At 53.9% G+C, this 15,188-nt stretch overlaps 1 protein-coding gene and 1 long non-coding RNA gene across 4 annotated transcripts; one reads left to right on the top strand and one right to left on the bottom strand.

Moving 5' to 3' along the window:
- Window positions 1–2,766: 2,766 nt before the first annotated feature.
- Window positions 2,767–12,345, top strand: FLYWCH2 (FLYWCH family member 2). 3 transcript variants are annotated; one of them, XM_073214642.1, is made up of 6 exons: window positions 2,767–2,905; window positions 3,561–3,618; window positions 4,716–4,956; window positions 9,165–9,258; window positions 10,044–10,476; window positions 12,090–12,345. In XM_073214642.1, exons 5-6 carry the CDS (start codon window positions 10,146–10,148, stop codon window positions 12,191–12,193), a joined length of 435 nt encoding a protein of 144 aa, XP_073070743.1. In that variant the 5' UTR covers window positions 2,767–2,905; window positions 3,561–3,618; window positions 4,716–4,956; window positions 9,165–9,258; window positions 10,044–10,145; the 3' UTR covers window positions 12,194–12,345. The 3 variants fall into 3 exon arrangements, with proteins under 3 accessions (XP_073070743.1, XP_073070744.1, XP_073070745.1); XM_073214643.1 differs by lacking the exon at window positions 2,767–2,905 and adding an exon at window positions 5,772–5,869 and having other exon boundaries at window positions 3,348–3,618; XM_073214644.1 differs by lacking the exons at window positions 2,767–2,905; window positions 9,165–9,258 and having other exon boundaries at window positions 3,348–3,618.
- On the bottom strand, window positions 3,214–4,656 carry LOC140843960 (uncharacterized). Its single transcript, XR_012121936.1, has 3 exons — window positions 3,940–4,656; window positions 3,665–3,802; window positions 3,214–3,348 (listed from the first exon to the last, which is right to left on the bottom strand). It is a non-coding gene; the product is annotated as an uncharacterized lncRNA (long non-coding RNA).
- Window positions 12,346–15,188: the final 2,843 nt, after the last annotated feature.

Here is a 15,188-nt window from a genome sequence, read left to right as displayed (position 1 = left end):
AGAATGTACCTCCAGAAAGTCTGGGCCTTGCGCCTGCTGCGTCCCCTCCTCTTTCCTCAGTGCCAGGCCCAGGTAGGTGCTCTGTTAAGTATTAGCAATGAATGACTGCATGAGTGAGATTAGATTATTTAGATAATGCTGATGCAGGACAAACTTAGGGACTTAGGACAACGGAAATTCATTGTCTTGCTGTTCTGTGGTGGGGGGCGAGGGAAGGGGTAACGACTGCTTCCTGGATACAGAGTTTCTGTTTGGGGTGATGGAATTTTGGAAATGGACAGCGGTGATGGTTGCATGACATTGTGAACGTGATTCATGCCGCTGAATCATACACTTAAATATGATTGAAATGGGAAAAGAGCGCCTTTCTAATTTTGCACGCATAGGTCTTAGTAGTTCAACAAATAGATGAAATCATCGTTTTGCCAGAAAAGTAGATCCTGTAAACATTTCACATAGAAGGGAATTTTTACAAAGTAAAGTAAATTTACGGTCTGGTCACACCCACCACATTCTTCACTCCCGCGACTGGACCCGGCCCCTCCAGGTATCTAGTGCAGAGACAATCCGGAGCAAGCTTATTGGTCCCCTGGGGCTGCTCTAGCAAATCACCACAAACTGTGTGGCTTAAACAACAACACTGTTCTCAGTTCTGGAGTTCAGATGTCCGAAGTCCAGGTGTCATTCCCCCTAGAGGCTCCAGGAACGGATCTTTCCCAGCCTCTTCCAGCTTCTGGCGGCCCCAGGCTGTTCCTGGGCTTACAGACCCATAGCTCAAGCCTCTGCCTTCCCTGTGTCTCTGTGTGCCTGTGTCACCATTGCCTTATCTTTTTTCTCTTACAGAGACACTGTCATTTAGGGCCCATCCTAAATCCACGGAAATTTTATCTTGAGATCCTTAACTAATCATAGCTGCAAAGACCCTGTTTCCAAATAAGGTCACATTCACAGCTACTGGGGGTTAGGACTTGAACCTACCTTTTCGAGGGACACAACTATACATTTTTTTACACACAAAGGATCTCATTATATAAATGTGAACATTTATATGATAAAGTGTGGAAAAGAAATATCTCCCTAACCACAACCTAGAATTTTTTAAACTTTTTATTTTGAAATAATTTCAGATTTACAGAAAAGTTGCAAAAAAAAGTAGAAATTTCCCAAATATCCCTCACCCAGCTTTCTTGAAATGTCACCATCTTACATAACCATAGTAATTAACCATAGAAATGAACACTGACACAATCCCATTAATTAAACTTCCAAACTCCCAAATTTATTCAAATTTCACCAGATTTTCCACTAATGTCCTGCTCTGGTCCAGGATCCCAAGTGCATTTATTTGTCATGTCTCCTTAGCCTCCTCCAATCAATGATAACCAACTAGAATATTTTTACAGCCATTAGTAAATTAAAACATTAGCTAAATTTAGACAAATTTTCATTAGTTCCACTTTATTTAAAAAATATGAACCAGGCAACTGAATAATGTGTGGCTTCATCTCTCACCTTGCACTTGCACATCAACAGTAGGTTGGCTTAAATTTCAAGCTATTAAAAACAATATTCAAGCTATATTTATCACAGGATTGAAACTGGATACTTTAGAAATGAGAACCCTCTTCTGTGGATATGTATGCCTAAGCTTAAGGCACATGTGTAATTTGATTCTGACAGTGCACCCAGTGAAATACACACCCCCTCTTCAGCTGTGTAAAGGCCACAACTTTTTCAACACTTTAACATCTGATTGAAAAAATGTACCTACAGTAGAGCTAGTATTCACAGACTCCAAGAAAGTCAAGATCGGTACAAAATATATCAGTATTCTTTGAAAGGATTGTTTAAACAGTGATTTTAGTGTGAAAGAGGTTATGAAAATATGCAGAAAATGCATGTGTAGAATAACAAAGCAAAATATATTTTAGTTTCACATCTTGGCATTTAAAATAAAATTATGTATGTCCAAACTGTTTTTGCGGGACACATTTTAATATAGCTGTCACGTTCATGATTGTTCATTACTTATCTTAAAAGTTTTAAAACACATGCCATAAAACTCACCATTTTAGAGTGTACAGTTATGCGGCTTTTAGTTTAATTACAAGGTTGTGTAATCAGCACCACTATTTGATTCCAGAACATCGTCATCACCCCACAAAGAAACCCTGCAACCATTAATTGTTGATCCACATTCCACTCCAAACCTCCCAGCCCTGGCTACCATTAATCTTTCTGTCCCTATGGATTTGCCCGTTCTGGACATTGAACAAAAAATGTCCTTTTGTGTGTCTGGCTACTTTAACTCAGCATCCTGCTTCCCAGATTCATCCACCTTGCGGTATCAATCAGTACCTCATACCTTTTTTATGGCTGATTATGCACCATAGGGATAGACCACGTTTGTTTATCCACTCACCGTTTCATGAACATTTGAGTCACTTCATGTTTTACTGTTATAATTCAAAAACCCTGTGGTTAGCTAAATACATGTGATCTCGGGAAAGGCCAAGGAGTGAATTTGCAATGCAAGTCAGGTGGATGAACAAGGAGGTCTTCCAATTATTCAGAGACGGAGTATGGGGGAAGGGCCGCACAAACAAAATACCCCTCACTCCTAGCACAGCTCTCGGCGTTTTTCCCGGGTCAATGCGGAGCGCAGGTCTCCCGCTTCCTCGGACCCGCAGCTGACCAGACTCGGAGGCCGATGCTCCCGACGGCCGGGAGGGGGCGCGCGCGGGCTCAAGGGCGGGCCGGGCGCCTCCCGGATCCCCAGCCCGCGAGGGCCGCGGTACCCCAGGCCCCCAGCATCCCTGCCGGGCCCTTGAAGACCAAGGACCGAGCACCGACTCGAACGGCCTTCTGCGGGCCGGGGACTGGATCGGACGGGGAGGATCCCTCGGTGACCGCCCGGCAGCTGGCGGCGACGGGGAGACGCGAGCGGGACTTCCCTGCACGGCCCCCACCCGCACAGGAGCGGCCCTGCCCCCTGCGTTCTATTCCCCGCCGCGCCCACCGCTCCCAGGGGGCCGCCTACCTCACTGTTCCCACGGCTCCTCGCCCGCCCCCCAGCCCAGCTGTGGGCCCCCCACTCTCACCCCAGAGCCGGGTCTTCGCGCAGTTGTGCCCCTAAGGGCCGAGTGCGACGATGGGCGGAGAGGTGCAGGGGAGCAGGACCCCGAGGGCAGGGGCAGCGCGGAGCCGCGCGTGGGACGCGAGTGGAAGGGTCCCGAGATGGAGGAAGAGCCGGAGGCCCAGGGCCGGCGGGCCCCGGTGATGCCGGGGTTCTTGTTCGCGGAGTGAAGAGCTCCGCAAACACTCAACGTAGGAGAGCAGGGCAGAGGCCTTTAGAGATAAAGTGAGAGGACAGAGATGGAAGGGACAAGAGAGCCCGGGGTGGTGCGTTGTCTAGGGGATTTATAAGCTGTTGAGACACAAAGGGCTAGGGATGCAGACCTGCTAAATGGTCCCAAAATGTCATTTTTGAAGAAACATTAAGTTCCTTATTAGTCTTCCGGGTTATTTACAAGAAATTTACTGCTTTGATTTCCTCCCAGGATAGCAGCTTCCTGGTCTGGGAGCATATCACTCAAGATTGCCTGCTTTGCTCCCAAGGTGAGCTGAGTTATCTGTTTGTTAAAGAGTATGTTAAGAAACTTACTTTTTAACTACTTGGGTTTTTAAATGCAATTTTATCTTTAAGATGGAATCCTTCCTTTACTAGGTTGTTTTGGGCTTGCTTGCTAAATTGTCCAGATTGCAAATCACTTGATTAGGGCTGGAGGAGGAAAAGCAGCACCTGGGTAAAGTAAAAAAAATAAGTTGCCCCCCACCTCCCCCCGCCAGGAGGCCAAAGCAAATCCCACGATGGATTATCTTGCTTTGTTTTTTGCCAGAGGCCCTCACCCTACTCTAAGCCCATGGTCCCTGTCTCACCGGGGTACCTGCACCTGCCCAGAGTCCGGGGGGACTTCCAGCCCCAGCTTCAGAGCTGCAGGAGGGAGGCGGAGGCAAGGGTGTCCGGGGAGCCCGCGGCTTTCTAAGGGTTTTCCGAGGACACGCAGCCAGAAGACTGGGGGCTGCGGCCTGGAGAAGAGACGTGCACAGAGGGAGGGGTCCCCGCGGGGTCGGGGAGGTCGCGGCGAGCGGAGGGCCCGGGACCCCGTGCAGGAGTAGAGACCGGGCGGGGCCGGTGGGGGGCCCGGCGGGCTTCAGCTTGGATGATGCCGGGGCCGCTGAGCCGCCACTCGCCAAGAGTCGAGGAGAGCAGCGCCCCGGCCCCGCGGCTCCCCGCGCCCAGAGCATTCGGGTCTCCACTGCGCAGGCTGGTCAGGGAATGACAAGGGTCTGGTGGCTGTGCGCTGTGCGTGGGGCTGGGCCGATGGCCGAGGGCTGGACCAATGAGCGAGGGCTGGATAGATGGGCGCGGAAGAACCGATGGCGAGTATGCTGCGCCGTCAAGAATGCTGGGTTGAGCGATGCCAGTGGTTTCAATGAGCGAAGGGGGCGAACGAGGCCTTTAAACAAACTCTTCAGCTTTCTTCGCAGGGGGCTGGAGTGAAACCCTAGGGGATGTCAGGAGTCTCAGTTAAACCCACCCCTTCGTGCTGGGAGATTCCCACCCCCGGACTTGATGCCAAGTCTCAAGCTTGCCGACGCTCCGCCCCCGGACGCCGTCGTCCAATCCCGGACTTTCCCCGCCCCTTCTCTAGGCCTGGACGCGCCCCCGCGCGCCGATTGGTCGGATCCCTGGTTCGGCTCCCCTGGAGGAAGCGGAGTTCGCCCGGCAGCGGGCCCCCGCGGCCCTATTGCGCATGCTCGCGCCTTGACCCCAGCTTGAGGTGACTGACCGAGCCGAGGCGGGGACCCCAAGCTCGGAGGCTGAAGGACCCGCCGCGGCTCATTTGCGGGAAAAGGAGGGCCCTGCTGCTGTCGCCGCCCGGCCGGTGACCGGTGAGCACGGGCCCCAGCGGGCGGGAGGGGTCCGAATTCCACAGCGTGGCCGCGCGCCCGCCGGGCTCTGCTCCGACTCCGAGGGCTGCTGCTGCGATGCTGTGGGGGGAGGTGGTCCCCGTCCCTGAGTCCCGGCGCCTCCTTCAGCCGCGGCGCGCCTCCCTTCTCGCTTCTCCCTCCCCCCGACCTGGGGGGGACTGAGCCCCGACACCCTCACATCGGTCCGCCTTTCCTTGATCCCACCCAGGGGGATGTCCCCCCAGTACTGCTCCCGCCCCAGCCCCGTCTGGCCCTTACGGCTCTGGAGGTCCCCACAGGGATGGCAGTTGGAGGTGTGAGGTATTGGACGGCGGAGACATTCCGGAGGCCTGGTCAGGAGGTGGTGGTAATGACGGGAGAGGGAAAGCTGGGGCCATCTGGGCGCAGCATGAACAGGTCTGGTGACAAGAGACACAGGGTAAGGAGAAGGAAAAATAACCAAGCTTCCGAGCCATGATGAAGAGGGGAAAAGGAGGTGCCATTACATGGAATTCCCACTTTGGGGAAGCTCTTCCCTGCATGGTACAGAGTAGCAGTTCTGGATCTTTTCTGGGTTACTGCGGCTTTGAAAATCTCACGCAAGGATGTGTGCTTGCACACCCGAGCGGACTTATCAGCCCACCTGCAGCCCAATCACAGCTCCCTCTGAACCGAATGAGACAGTGATTGTGGAGGGGGCAGCCGTCAGGATCACCTGTAGCTTTTGAAAGCAATTTCACTCCTGCCTACCTGGTATAAGAACCGCTGCTACATTCGCCACCATTCCCATTACACAGGTGCAGCCAGCCCAGAGATGGTTAAGGGGTCTGTCCTCCTGGCTGAGGACCCAGCAGTTGGTGCACATTGATGGTATTTCTGTCCCATATATATGAAGGTAATTCTCTGGATCTGTCATCAGCCTCCAGGCAAAATTCCTGGCTTTCAGAACCTCACCAACAAGGGATTGGACTTCATATTAGTTACCTATTGCAGCTGTAACAAATTACTGCAAATTTAGTGGCTTCAAACAGGAAAGCTTTGTAACAGTCTTACAGTTCTGGAGGTCAGAAGTCTGACATGGGTCTCACTGGATTAAAATTAAGGTGTGAGCAAGGCTGTGTTCCTTTCTTGGTGCTTTAGAAGAGACAACGAGCTTCTTTGTCTTTTCCAGCTTCTAGAGGCCTCCAGCATTCCCTGGCTCATGGCCCCCTCCCTCCATCTTCAAAGCCGGGAACATCACATCCCTATGACCCTGCTTCATTACATCATTTTCTCTGACTTCTGCTTCCCTCTTCTGCTTTGTAAAACCCTTGGGATTGGCCCCATTTGATAATCCAAGATACCCTCCCAGTAACTCCTAGTAGCTTTCATGCCATGGCCCTGTAAAATGACGTATTTATAGGTTCCAGGGATTAGGACCCAGAAGCCTATGGGGGACCATGATTCTGCCTCCCAATATGTGCGAGAGGCTCCTGCTGTTCTTAACAATGAGTGACTTGGGATTTCCACCAAACGACCTTTACACTTCTGGATCTCCTTTATACACAACAGTGTCCTAGCGGCCTGTTAGGGGGAGAGGGGCCTGGAGACCAGTGGCGATATCAAACCATCAGATTGTAGTACTGGGGGGGAGGATGTAAAGTAAATGATGTCAGGTAGACTGAGGCCTTTTGATCTTTTAATTCCTTTCTGCTTCACTTTTTAAAATTCTGTTTATTCCATGAACTATTATTATTAAGCGAAAATCTAATTTTCAAAAAATTTGTTAAACTTAAAATAGCTGCCTCTCAACTGTTCACTTCACACCTAGAAAATAAATTGCCAGGTTAAGTAAGGATGAATGCAGGGAAGAGACTATCCAGCCGGAAGGACATGTGCCCCCTGTAGTGTAGAAGAAGCTGAAGAACCGGTTCAACCTATGAACTAGAAATTACAGACTTCTCCAGTAGAGGGCTCATAGCATCCTCCATGTTTCTCAACGTATCACGATCAAATGGGGTACTGGTTAAAAAAAAAGAGTAGATTCTCAGGTCCCTCTCCAGAACCTCTCTGTGAGAAATCGGGGTTGGAGTAGTCCGAGCCTGTGCATTTTTAACAAGAGTGTTAGGTCTAGTGAAATTCAGGAAGCACTGGTTGTAGATTTGATTTCCCTTTTCCTTAATGTGTAACAGTTTCATTGAGATTCGCATAGCACTCACTCACACTGTACAGTTTAGTGGCTTTAGTATAGTCGCAAAGCTGTGCAGACACCCCCATGATCAGTTGTAAAACATTTTTATCTCTCTGGAAAACTGAAGCCCACCCACTGTCACTCATTCTCTCATTCTCCATCCCTCCCACACCTAGCCAGAGACCACCACAAATCTGCTTTCTGTCACTATGGATTTCTCTACTCTGTAGATTTTCTAGACTCTGCTGCATTTAATATAAATGAACTCATACAACAGTGGTCTTTGAGGACCAGCTTCTTTTACTTTGCATGATCTTTTTAAGGTTCAGCCACGGAGCATGGGTTTTTTTAAATTGCCAAATCATACCCCATTGGATAGCCATGCCACACTCTGTCCACTCATCCTTTGATGGATATTTGGGCTGTTTCCACCTTTTGGTGACAATAATACCGCTGTGTACAAGTCCTTATGTAGATGTATGTTTCCATTTCTCTTGGGTACATATTAAAGTGGAATTGCTGGGTCCTGTGGTAATTCTATGCATAACCTTTTGAGGAACCACCAGACTGTTTTCCAAAGTGGCTGCACTACATACATCCCCACAAGCAGTATATGAGTATATCCAGTTTCTCCTCATCTGCACTGACACTTGTTATTGTCTATTTTGAGTGTTTCGTTATGCCCATCCTAGTGGTGTGAAGTAGCATCTCACTGTGGTTTTGTTCTGAACTTCCTTCATGACCAGTCATGTTAAACATCTCATGTGTGGACTGGCCATTCATACATCTTGGAGAAAGGCCTAATGGGAGTCTTTGCCCATTTTTAAATTGGCATGTCTTTTTATTACTGAGTTGTTAAAGCCTGTTACAAATTCCAGATCCAAGTCCCTTATCAGATGCGTGATTGACAAAATTTTTCTCCCATTCTATGGGTCGTCTTTGAACTTTCTTAATGGTGTCCTTTGACTCACCGAAGTTTTAAATTTTTATGAAGTCCAATTTATCCGTTTCTTCTTTGGTTGCATGTAGTTTTAATGAAAAGCTTTTTGAAGAAGAAAAAAGAAAACTTTGCTTAATCCAAGGTTGCAAAGATTTACTCCTGTCTTTTTTCTTTTTTTAAGAGTTCTATCTACTTCTTACAGTTAAGTCTGTGATCCTTTTAGAGTTAATTACATGTGGTGTGAAGGGGTCTGACTACAGGAGGTTTCATCCCCTACCAGCCAGGGGGCCCGGGTGTCAGGGAGATAGGGCACCTGGGCCAATCAGCGTGTGGGGGCAGGATGGCCTGTGGGCGGGGCTCCCCATTGTAACCCCATCCTGCCCAAAGGGGCCCTGCCAGGGGGGGCACTAGTTGTGTTTTTTCTGTGGCAGTCCCCGTGTTCCCCCAGTTCCCAGTACTGACCCGTCACCCTGTGGGACAGCATGGGCAGGACTGGGAAGGACCACATGGGAGGAGCAGAGGTTGGGTTGTCCCAGGGCTGAGCTGGGCGCAGGAGGCATAGTGAGACCCCAGTCCCGGTGCCTGTGGTGAGGTAACTCCTTGCCAGGCAGCAGTTCCTTGAGGATTGACCCCGTGTCTGCCTGTCCCAGTCCAAGAGATCTCTGCTTTTGTGTCTAGTGGCCAAGGCACTAGGGAGGGGGGCTTGCAGGGCACAGGGCACCCCAATCCCCCACCAGCCTAGCACACCAGGCTCCTTTCATAGATGATGGGATCTTGGAAAATGCTGGGGTGCTGGGAATGGCCCCTTCAAGCCATATGCCTTGAGAAATGTCCAAAACCCAGTGAGGACTGCAAAGCCAGTTAGAGAAACAGGTCGAGGAGCAAGAGGGCAACTATGGGCCTTGCTGCTGCCTGGGTCCTGGGCAGAGGGGCGAGGCAGCTGCCAGGCTGCAGTCCTGTTTGGGGCTGAAAATGGAGAAAAACCCACCACCCAGTCACCCCCAACAGACAAAGGCCACCCCAGGGTCCTGGGCACCAGGCCAGCCCTGCCCCTGTAATCCGTCCTTTCTGCTTCCCCAGGCCAGATGCCCAGGAGCCCTCGGTGACGGGAATTCTCCAGCCACTCCACAGCCCTGTCTCTGCCCAGTGGAGACAGCCGCGGCTCAGGCACAAGGTCTCTGTCCTCCTGGGGCCCTGGCATCTCCTGAGCACTGGGGCCTGGGCCTCGGCCTGGGATGGGGCAGGGTCTACCTGAGTCCATATCCTGCCTCCCATACCAGGCTTCCCTCTGTGGTCTGCAGGGGGCCGGGAGGTCTAGCCCGGGCTCCCTGTGACACAGGGCAAAAGGCACCGGGCACTCTGGGAGGATCAGTGACCTGAGCTCATGTCCCCAAAGTGCTCGTCACCAACCCCTGGTGCTCACGAGCACCAGTTCCCGTTATCCCGGCCCAGGTGCCCAGGTGCTGCGTGGGGATGGCGTCTGGACCTGCCTTGTGGCCACGCTGGCCGCCCAGTGCCTCTCGGGTCCCTACCTGTAATCTGGGTCAATGAGAATGACCAACTTCCCTAGCACAGGGCCTAAAGTTAAACGGCAAACCCGTGCAAACGCTTCGCCCCAGGCTCAGCATCTCCCGCCTGGATTGGCAGTACCTCACAGTGGTCAGTCCTTTGGCTGCCCCAGCAGCTCCTGGAGAACCTGTGTTTGGTCTGTTTCAGAGACGGAGAGTGGGGTTTGAATCGGGGAGGTGCCAGACCCAGAGCTGCCAAGGGAGGGTGTGGCCGAGCAGAAGCACGGGCCTGGGTTCTGTAGCCCCATTCAGGTCCTTCCCCAGCCTCCAGCCTCTCAGCCCCGGGGGTATGGGGGCAGCCCCGTCTGCCCCAACTTCCACCCCAGATCTGCCTTCCTGAGTCCCAGGCCCAGGGGAGCCTCTGCTGATGGGATTTTGCCTCTTCCCTTAGGACGGAGACCCAGGACTGCGAGGTGCCTTGCCGGGGAAGAGGAGGAGAAACCCATCGGCTGGGGCCTGCGTGTGGCCTGGGGGACGGGCCGTTGGTCTCGGAATGCCCCTGCCCGAGCCCAGGGAGCAGGAGGGGGAGAGCGTGAGAGCCGCCCAGGAGCCGTCCCCCGAGTCCCCTGAGCCAGGCACAGATGTGGTCCCTGCTGGCCCCACGAAGCCCAGAAAGTTCTCCAAACTGGTCCTGTTGACAGCTTCCAAAGACAGTGCCAAGGTGGCTGGGGCCAAGCGCAAGGGTGTGCACTGCATTATGTCCCTGGGGGTGCCCGGGCCTGCCACTCTCGCCAAAGCCCTGCTCAAGATCCATCCTGAGGCTGAGCGGGCCATTGAGGCAGCCCCCCAGGGGCCTGAGCAGAAACGCAGCAAGGTGGACACAGGTGAGGCCCCAGGCCCAGGGTGTGAGCGACACCTGCTGGTCTCAATACAGTTGGCAGCCAGGAGGCGGATAGGCTAGGCTGGCCCTGGAGGGAGTGTGTGTGCGTGTGTTTTCTCTGTCCATGTCACATCTCATGAATCTCCGTGGGTGCATGTGTGGCCAAGGTTCTGTCTGGCCATGTATTCGCCTAGGAGGGTAGTTTGTGTGTCCCTTTAGGTGCATTTGTCTGATTCCTTGTGTGTCTGGGTTCTGGGCCTATTTCTGTGCATGTCTGCCCTTATGTGTCTGGGGTCTGGTGTTCTGCGGAGGTGTGTCTCTGTGCCAGAGTCTGTGTGAGGCCCCAAACAGACCCTCCATGCAGCTGGTGCTGGTGACATTGGAACATGAATGCATGCATCTTTGGGCGTGGAGCCCTGAGGGTGCTCAGGGGAGGGGAAGCCCAGCAGTTGAGGAGGAGATGAGCTGGCATTTCTTCCTGGAAGTGGGGTCTGCTGAGAAGATGGGGACAATAAAAGTCAGTGTTGGCCTCCATTTGCTGCCTGCGAACAGGCAGCCACCTTGGAGTAGGCCCTGGCACCTGGCCCGGCAGCCAGTCCTGAGAAAGGGAGCAGGCTCCTCCTGGCTTCTGTCGTTGAGCCATGCAGGGGACCCCATCTCACTGATGGAAACTTAGGGGTTTGTGACTTGAAGTCATTTGGGTAGGAACCCCACTGCTTCTCCTGGAGCTGAGAGCCCCTCAGAGCAGCTGAAATGGGGGTGTCCCCAACCACAGGCCTGGAGTTCTCAGGGAACCTGAGGGCCTCCTGGGCCTCCTTCACCTGTTAGACATGAGCAGTACTCAAAGGGTCTGGGGGACTTTCGTCTCCCGGGAGCTAGGGGCCCCTCTGCAGTGTGCCCAGCTCCCCCATGAGTGCTTGCACCAGCCAGACCTGCTCCAGGTGCCTCCTCTGCCCACCTTCTGCTCCTGCCCTCCCAGGGGTGGAGGTGCTGGCCCCCTGACATGTGGCGAGGCAGGGCTCGGGAGGACCACGACCTGGCCCCTGCGGAGGCTGGGGTAGGAAGCATCTGGTTTAGGGCCCATTCTTCGCACTGAGCTCTGTGGGATGGGCCGTCTCCAGGGTCCCTTCCACTGGGTCTGAGACCTCTGCTCACTCCTCAGATCTGTCTGGGCTCTGGGGCCACACCCCACATGGTAACTGTGGAGAATTGGAACAAAGCTGCCCTTCCTCAGATGGAGAGAGAGCAAGGGTCATGTCTCAGACCGTGCGGCTCCCCGAGGCAGGTGCCTCTGGCCAGTCAACAACCCTGTCAGCCTCCCTCCCTGTCTAGCTCTGTGCCTGGGGCACAGCCTTGCCTGCCTCCTGCCCCAGCCCAGGCCAAGGGAAGAAGATAGCAGCAGGCTCCCCAGGTTTGGTCCGGAGTTTCCCAGCAGCGGTCCTGTGCCCCTGGGCTGGCTGCCTGTGGGAGCGTGTGCTTGGAGTTGGTCATTACTTCTCTAGGTCAGCAGCGCCACAGAGGCCCAGCACAGCCCCTGGTGGGCTGAGAACTCCAGGCCCGTCACCCACCCCTCCTTTTCCCTTTGACACCAGCCTGACCCACCCCCTTCTCTTCCAGATGGAAAGGAAGATGGAAGGTTGGCAGGGTGGCCTGCCCCCAGTCCCACGGTGGGTAGGGAGGAGCCCACCAAGGACCCCATGGTGCCCACCGAGGCCCCGTAACCCCAACAACTGCAGCGTGTCCTCACTGGGTTAGTGGACTTGGCTGTGTCCCAGTCGCCAACTGACTTTCACTCTCAACATGTAAATATTTTCAGATTAAGCATAAGTTACTTTTGTAAGCAGAAAAAAAAATTAAAAAAAGAATAAAAGTCTGTGTGATGGACAGGTTTTTAAAATTCCAGGATTCTGGGTCCTTTGAGACCGCAGTGGGACGCGGGGGGCACAGCCGAGGAAGCCCCATGGCAGGAGCTAACAGGTGAGGAGGGTGGGCCTGGGGCACGGGAGCAGGGCAGGAAGGCCAGCAAGGGGGGAGTGGTGGGCAGAAGCTGGTGGCTCAGGGCCTGGAGGCCTGAAGGCCACATGAGGGTTCCAGGTTCATCATGGGTAGCAGGAGGCAGGAGAGGATTCTTGCGGAGAGAAACCCCGGGGCCCTAAGCATGGACTGGCGGGTCGCGGGTCGGGGGGGCAGGGTGCGCTGGAGGGGACTGAGGCCTGGCCTGCCCAGCTGACAGTGACCCCCCGGGGAGAATCCGGGAGAAGGGGTCCATGGGAAATGACCGTTCAGTGTCATACTGTGGCTTCCTCCTGGACGATGTGTCCCCGTGAGGAGAGGGCTCCCACCAAGGACCGAGCGGAAAACCCTCCGAGGTCAGATGCCAGCTCCTGGCTTCCTGACTCTCTGGTGGGTGGGTGGGCATTAATTATGATGGGGATAAAAAGTAAAATACCACACATTTCCTCTCAAAAAATAAATTGTATTGGTCTTTCGTTAAAGCTTAAAAAAAGTAATTCATGGTTATTAAAATCAATAGAAAATACTGTTTATGAAAAATATTACAAATCTCTCCAGTAGTTCCACCATCTAGAAATAAGTCTGCTACATTTTTTAGATTCAGAAAACGGGGATGATGCAGCTCACATGTTTTTCTTCACATATTACAGATGTCTTTACAGCATTGTTCTCTGGCAGCACAACATACTGCTGCAGGACAGGTGACCATCTGTCCCAGCGATTCCGATCGCCGGGTCATCCCGGCTTCTCCAGATCGTTAACTATACTTTAAATAGTCCTGGGCTTTCCTAGGACGAATCCAGAAGCGAGATGGCTGCTCCCCGGTAGGACGCGACAACTACCGTCCCGTCCAGGCCTGTGAACAACCCCCTCAGGCATCCCTGTCAACAACCAGCGCTATTATGAAAAATTAATAGTGATGACGGCACCCGACGCCTCACTCTGTGGGCACACCGCTGGGACCCGCCCGGTGCCTGTCCTTGTATTCTTTCCGGGAGGTTGCGTTTTTCCCGGGTCAATGCGGAGCGCAGGTCTCCCGCTTCCTCGGACCCGCAGCTGACCAGACTCGGAGGCCGGTGCTCCCGACGGCCGGGAGGGGGCGCGCGCGGGCTCAAGGGCGGGCCGGGCGCCTCCCGGTTCCCCAGCCCGCGAGGGCCGCGGTACCCCAGGCCCCCAGCATCCCTGCCGGGCTCTTGAAGACCAAGGACCGAGCACCGACTCGAACGGCCTTCTGCGGGCCGGGGACTGGATCGGACGGGGAGGATCCCTCGGTGACCGCCCGGCAGCTGGCGGCGACGGGGAGACGCGAGCGGGACTTCCCTGCACGGCCCCCACCCGCACAGGAGCGGCCCTGCTCCCTGCGTTCTATTCCCCGCCGCGCCCACCGCTCCCAGGGGGCCGCCTACCTCACTGTTCCCACGGCTCCTCGCCCGCCCCCCAGCCCAGCTGTGGGCCCCCCACTCTCACCCCAGAGCCGGGTCTTCGCGCAGTTGTGCCCCTAAGGGCCGAGTGCGACGATGGGCGGAGAGGTGCAGGGGAGCAGGACCCCGAGGGCAGGGGCAGCGCGGAGCCGCGCGTGAGACGCGAGTGGAAGGGCCCCGAGATGGAGGAAGAGCTGGAGGCCCAGGGCCGGCGGGCCCCGGGGGACCTGCACCTGCACCTGCCCGGAGCCTGGGGGAACTTCCAGCCCCAGCGGAGGGGAGGGTGTCCGGGGAGCCCGCGGCTTTCTAGGGGTTTTCCGAGGACACGCAGCCGGAAGACTCGGGGCTCCGGCCAGGCGAAGGGGAGTGCACGGAGGGAGGGGTCCCCGCGGGGTCGGAGAGGTCGTGGCGAGCGAGGGCCCGGGACCCCGTGCAGGAGTGGAGCCCGGCGGGCGTCAGCTTGGATGACGCCGGGGGCCGCTGCGGCCGCCACTGGTCAGGAATCCAGGAGAGCAGTGCCCCGGCCCCGCGGCTCCCCGCGCTGGAGCATTCGGGTCCCCACTGCGCAGGCTGGTCAGGGAATGACAAGGGTCCGGTGGCTGTGCGCTGTGTGTGGGGCTGGGCTGATGGCCCAGTGCTGGACCAGTGGGCTAGAGTGGTATGGTAGAGAAGATGCTCTCCCCTCCGGGACTCCCAAAGGGTAGGTATTTTTGTTTATCTGACGTTTTATTTTGACGTAATTTCACACTTACAGGAAAGCTGTGAGAAATGTACAAAGTATTACCACGTATTTGTTACCCAGATTCCCCAAATGTTAGGAATAAAGCCAGCCACAGCAGCAATATTTATAATAGTGAAATTTAGAAATGAAATGTCTAATAGGAAAATAAATTATGAAGTCAATTACATGTAAAATAAACTTTTAGTGCAGGGGGATGTTTACAATGTAGAGAAGTGGAAAACGCAGGAATATATGAAAACAATTGCTGTGAAATGTTTTTTTTCTCCATGTAATACTTGAAATAATTCATTTTCAAAAAGATTGACAGGGAAGACAACTGGAAACTCATGGGATTCAGGACAGCCAAAACCATCCTGAAAAAGTTGGAGGACTCACACTCTCTGATTTTAAACGTCCTGCAAAACAACAGTAATCAAAGCCATGTGGTACTGACATAGAGATTGCCAAGATCAGTGGAATATAATTGAGAGTCCAGAAGTAAATCCACACATTTATGGGCAATTGATTTTCAACAAGGGTGCCAAAATAATTAAATGGAGG

The sequence above is a fragment of the Manis javanica genome, chromosome 10, assembly GCF_040802235.1.
Source record: "Manis javanica isolate MJ-LG chromosome 10, MJ_LKY, whole genome shotgun sequence".
In the NCBI taxonomy this organism is placed as follows: domain Eukaryota; kingdom Metazoa; phylum Chordata; class Mammalia; order Pholidota; family Manidae; genus Manis; species Manis javanica.
Note: the sequence above shows the minus strand (reverse complement) of the source record. Positions and strands in the feature narration are given on the sequence as shown.